Genomic DNA, 4,707 nt, shown 5'->3' with positions numbered 1-4,707 from the left:
TATAACAAAATAAATTAAAACATAATTGTATTGATTATGTCTTGTTGTAACAAAATAAAATAAAATATAATTTTATTGATTATGACTTGTTGTAACAAAATAAAATAAAACATAATTTTATTGATTATGTCTTGTTGTAACAAAATAAAAGAAAACATGTTATGGATTATGTCATGTTGTAACAAAATAAAATAAAACAGTTTATTGATTATGTCGTGTTGTAACAAAATAAAAGAAAACATTTTATTAATTGTCTTGTTGTAACAAAATAAAATAAAACATAATTTTTATTGATTATGTCTTGTTGTAACAAAATAAAATAAAACATAATTGTATTGCTTATGTCTTGTAACAAAATAAAATAAAACATAATTGTATTGATTATGTCTTGTTGTAACAAAATAAAAGAAAACGTTTTATTGATTGTGTCTTGTAACAAAATAAAAGAAAACATAATTGTATTGATTATGTCTTGATGTAACAAAATAAAATAAAACATTTTATTGATTATGTCGTGGTGTAACAAAATAAAAGAAAACATTTTATTGATTGTCTTGTTGTAACAAAATAAAAGAAAACATAATTGTATTGATTATGTCTCATTGTAACAAAATAAAAGAAAACATTTTATTGATTGTGTCTTGTAACAAAATAAAAGAAAACATAATTGTATTGATTATGTCTCATTGTAACAAAATAAAAGAAAACATTTTATTGATTGTGTCTTGTAACAAAATAAAAGAAAACATAATTGTATTGATTACGTCTTGTTGTAACAAAATAAAATAAAACATTGTATTGATTATGTCGTGGTGTAACAAAATAAAAGAAAACATTTTATTGATTGTCTTGTTGTAACAAAATAAAAGAAAACATAATTGTATTGATTATCTCTTGTTGTAACAAATTAAAAGAAAACATAATTGTATTGATTGTCTTGTTGTAACAAAATAAAATAAAACATTTTATTTAGTATGTCTTGTTGTAACAAAATAAAAGAAAACATCATTTTATTGATTGTCTTGTTGTAACAAAATAAAATAAAACATTTTATTTATTATGTCTTGTTGTAACAAAATAAAAGAAAACATAATTTTATTGATTGTCTTGTTGTAACAAAATAAAATAAAACATTTTATTTATTATGTCTTGTTGTAACAAAATAAAAGAAAACATATTTTTATTGATTGTCTTGTTGTAACAAAATAAAATAAAACATTTTATTTATTATGTCTTGTTGTAACAAAATAAAAGAAAACATATTTTTATTGATTGTCTTGTTGTAACAAAATAAAATAAAACATTTTATTTATTATGTCTTGTTGTAACAAAATAAAAGAAAACATAATTTTGATGTTTTGCAAATTGAAAAAACCTCCAATTGAAGATTTGAGAACATTTTGAGTAAACGATGGTTGTCAAAATGAAAACAATTAAATAGATTTCACTTCGCATGAAAAGAGTTGATGTCAAATATGAAAAATTATTACATTTTTTGTTTCACATTTGAAGTTGAAACGCTGAAATGAACTTTTATTTCTGAAGGTCCTAAAGTAGACGATGGTTTTTATTTCTGAAGGTCCTAAAGTAGACGACGGTTCTCCTTGATGGAATGAAAGCAAAAGACAGTCGATCTTCATCAGAGATTTTATTGAAACGTCTCCGGTTGAATAATAAATATTTCATGGACAATGTACAAAAATAAAGAAGTTCTTCTTCAAGCAAACATGCAGCAGACGTTCTCCCAGTGAGATGAAGAGCAGCTGCTCTTCATCTTCACCAACAAATACAAAGTCTCATCTTTTTTGTCTCTCACTTAATGTCCTTTGTGGAGGACATCGACATTTTTAGTCTCTTACTGAATGTCCTTTGTGGAGGACATCGACATTTTTAGTCTCTCACTGAATGTCCTCTGTGGAGGACACTGACACATTGAGTCTTTCGGCCCACGAGGCGCAAACATGCAGGACTATGTACACCAGCAACTATGTACACCAGCAACTATGTACACCAGCAAGAATGTAGACCAGCAAGAATGTAGACCAGCAAGAATGTAGACCAGCACACATGTAGAGCACCTGCGGGGCATGAGGATCATTTCATGGCCTCCTTGGCCTCCCCGCTCAGTCTGGTGAGGCCGGAGGAGGCGATGGAGATGTGAGGCGGAGGAGGAGGAGGCGGAGGCGGCACCTGGCAGATGGCGCACGGACACGGCAGTCCGGCCCAGTGCTGGAAGCCGGAGCCCAGCTGCAGACTCGGAGGTGCCGCCGGGGAGCCCTTCATGAGGGGGTGAGGGGCCCGGATGGAGGTGAGAGTCGGCAGGGTGGAGGAGGTGGAGGAGGGGGCGGCGGAGGAGAGGAGGGGGTGCACCTGGTGTCCGGCGGGCCCCGGGTGCGTGACGGCGCCGCAGTGGAAGGCGGAGTGCTGTCCGCCGTAGATGTCGCCCACCAGGCGCTTCATCTCGTCCAGGGAGCTGTTGAGCATGAGGATGTAGTTCCGGGCCAGGAGCAGCGTGGCGATCTTGGACAGCTTCCTGACGGAGGGTCCGTGGGCGTAGGGCATGACCTCCCTCAGGCCGTCCATGGCCAGGTTGAGGTCGTGCATGCGCTTCCTCTCCCGGCCGTTGATCTTCAGGCGCAGCTGGAACATCTCCTCCTCCGTCACCTGCTTCTTCAGCTTGTACTTGTTGTTGTTGCTGCTGCTGCTGCTGCTGCTGCTGCTGCTACTACTGCTGCCCACGGGAGATGACGACTTGGCCTCGGACGTCTGGAGTCCGCCCTGCGTGGAGGAGGAGACGGGGTGCTGCTGGAAGTGAAGATGCTCTCGGAGGAACATGGCGTCCATGTCCGGGGAGGAGGCTCTGCTGCTGGGGCTGGAGTCAGAATTCATTTTATGGGCTGGGCCTCCTCTCTCGCCCTCCCTCACTTTCACTTTCTCTTTCTCTTTCTCTTCACCTAGCGCCTCCCTGCCCGGCGGCCGCTGGCGTGCATCCTCCGTGACGGCTCTCTCTCCCGCCTCTTTATAGCGGCCGTGAGCGGGAGGACGCGCCTCTTCGGGAGGGAGGAAGGGGTGGCGGCTTGCACCGTCCCGCTGACCGCCATTGTGGACGCGCTGGCGGGGGGTGTGAGACACTTTCCCTTTCACGCAGAGCCTCACACGGCCGTCAGCGCGCACTTTCACGCAGACGGCGGGGGGCTGCGTGGACATCGCGCTTGGCGGGAAAGAAGGACAATCGACGTGCAAACAGGAAAGTCAATCATGAGCGAGAAAAGGACTAAAAGACTCAAACAATTCCCACAAAACTGCCTGCGGGGAAGGAAAGTGGACCTCGGAACACGGCCCTCATGTTCGAGTCCCCCAAGAACCCTTTATGGTCTCCAACTGCACCTGGGGGACATTTGTGGCCCTCTGCTAATTCTTCAATGGCCCGTGGCATTTCCTTCAATTACACAACATCCTGGGGATTAAATCACTCACACACACACACACACACACACACACACACACACACGCACACACACAGGACTGAGGAAGATCGCCATCTGTGAGGCATCCAAAAAGGAGGAGAAAAAAAATCATGTAAAAAAATAAAACAGAACAAATTTTTTAAATATTGTCCAAATAAAATAAAAATGAATGAAAACTTCAATTAGTGAGACAAATAGTTAAAATCACAAAGCAAACATTCGGCGTGTGAGGGACTTACTAAATAACAACTATTGGATTATTGTGCAGTCTTCTGTGGGAAAACTAACAACCAAAAATGTATTTAAATAAACTTATATATATTTATATATTTTAAAAACGTATAACTTGAAAACTAACACAACCTAACGTGTGTGTGTGGGAGGGGGGGCGTGTGCGCCTGTGTGCGTGTGTGCGTGCGTGTGCGCGTATGTGTGTGTGTGTGTGTGTGTGTGTGTGTGTGTGTGTGTGTGTGTGTGTGTGTGTGTGTGTGTGTGTGTGTGTGTGTGGACAGAACTTTCCTCCAGAAGGTCTTATCTTGGTCCATGTGATGTCAGATGAAACAAAAATGGAGCTTTTTGGCCACAATACCCAGCAATATGTTTGGAGGAGAAAAGGTGAGGCTTTTAAACCCAGGAACACCATTCCTACCGTCAAGCACGGTGGTGGTAGTATTATGCTCTGGGCCTGTTTTGCTGCCAATGGAACTGCTGCTTTAAATGTGACAATGAAAAAGGAGGATTAGCTCCAAATTGTTCAGGACAAGCTAAAGTCATCAGCCCGGAGGTTGGGTCTTGGGCGCAGTTGGGTGTTCCAACAGGACAATGACATCAAAAGTGGTAAAGGAATGGCTAAATCAGGCTAGAATGAAAGTTTTGGAATGGCCTTCCCAAAGTCCTGACTTAAAGGTGTGGACAATGCTGAAGAAACAAGTCCATGTCAACACATTTAGCTGAAGTGCAGCAATTTAGTGGTCAAGTGGTCAAGCAGAAGCTTGTGGATGGCTACCAAAAGCGCCTTATTGCAGGTCAACTTGCCAAAGGACATGTAAGCAAATATTAACATTGCTGTATGTATACTTTTCACCCTCACATTTTCAGTATAAATTCATAAAAGAAGCAAACTTCATGAATGTATTTTGTGAGCAACAAGTATGTGCTCCAATCACTACATCACAGTGGTTCTTAACCTTGTTGGAGGTACCAAACCCCACCAGTTTCATATTCTTTAGTGAAAAATAAA

At 40.5% G+C, this 4,707-nt stretch overlaps 1 protein-coding gene across 1 annotated transcript; it reads right to left on the bottom strand.

Moving 5' to 3' along the window:
* Nucleotides 1-2,094: 2,094 nt before the first annotated feature.
* On the bottom strand, nucleotides 2,095-2,889 carry olig3 (oligodendrocyte transcription factor 3). Its single transcript, XM_061976472.1, has one exon. It carries the CDS (start codon nucleotides 2,887-2,889, stop codon nucleotides 2,095-2,097), a length of 795 nt encoding a protein of 264 aa, XP_061832456.1.
* Nucleotides 2,890-4,707: the final 1,818 nt, after the last annotated feature.

This window comes from Nerophis lumbriciformis, linkage group LG02, assembly GCF_033978685.3.
Source record: "Nerophis lumbriciformis linkage group LG02, RoL_Nlum_v2.1, whole genome shotgun sequence".
NCBI classification, from domain to species: Eukaryota; Metazoa; Chordata; class Actinopteri; order Syngnathiformes; family Syngnathidae; genus Nerophis; species Nerophis lumbriciformis.
This window is presented reverse-complemented; position numbering and strand designations above follow the sequence as displayed.

Excerpts from the sequence above, each read along its gene's own strand:
- olig3 (XM_061976472.1), bottom strand. The coding sequence starts at position 2,889 with ATGAATTCTGACTCCAGCCCCAGCAGCAGAGCCTCCTCCCCGGACATG.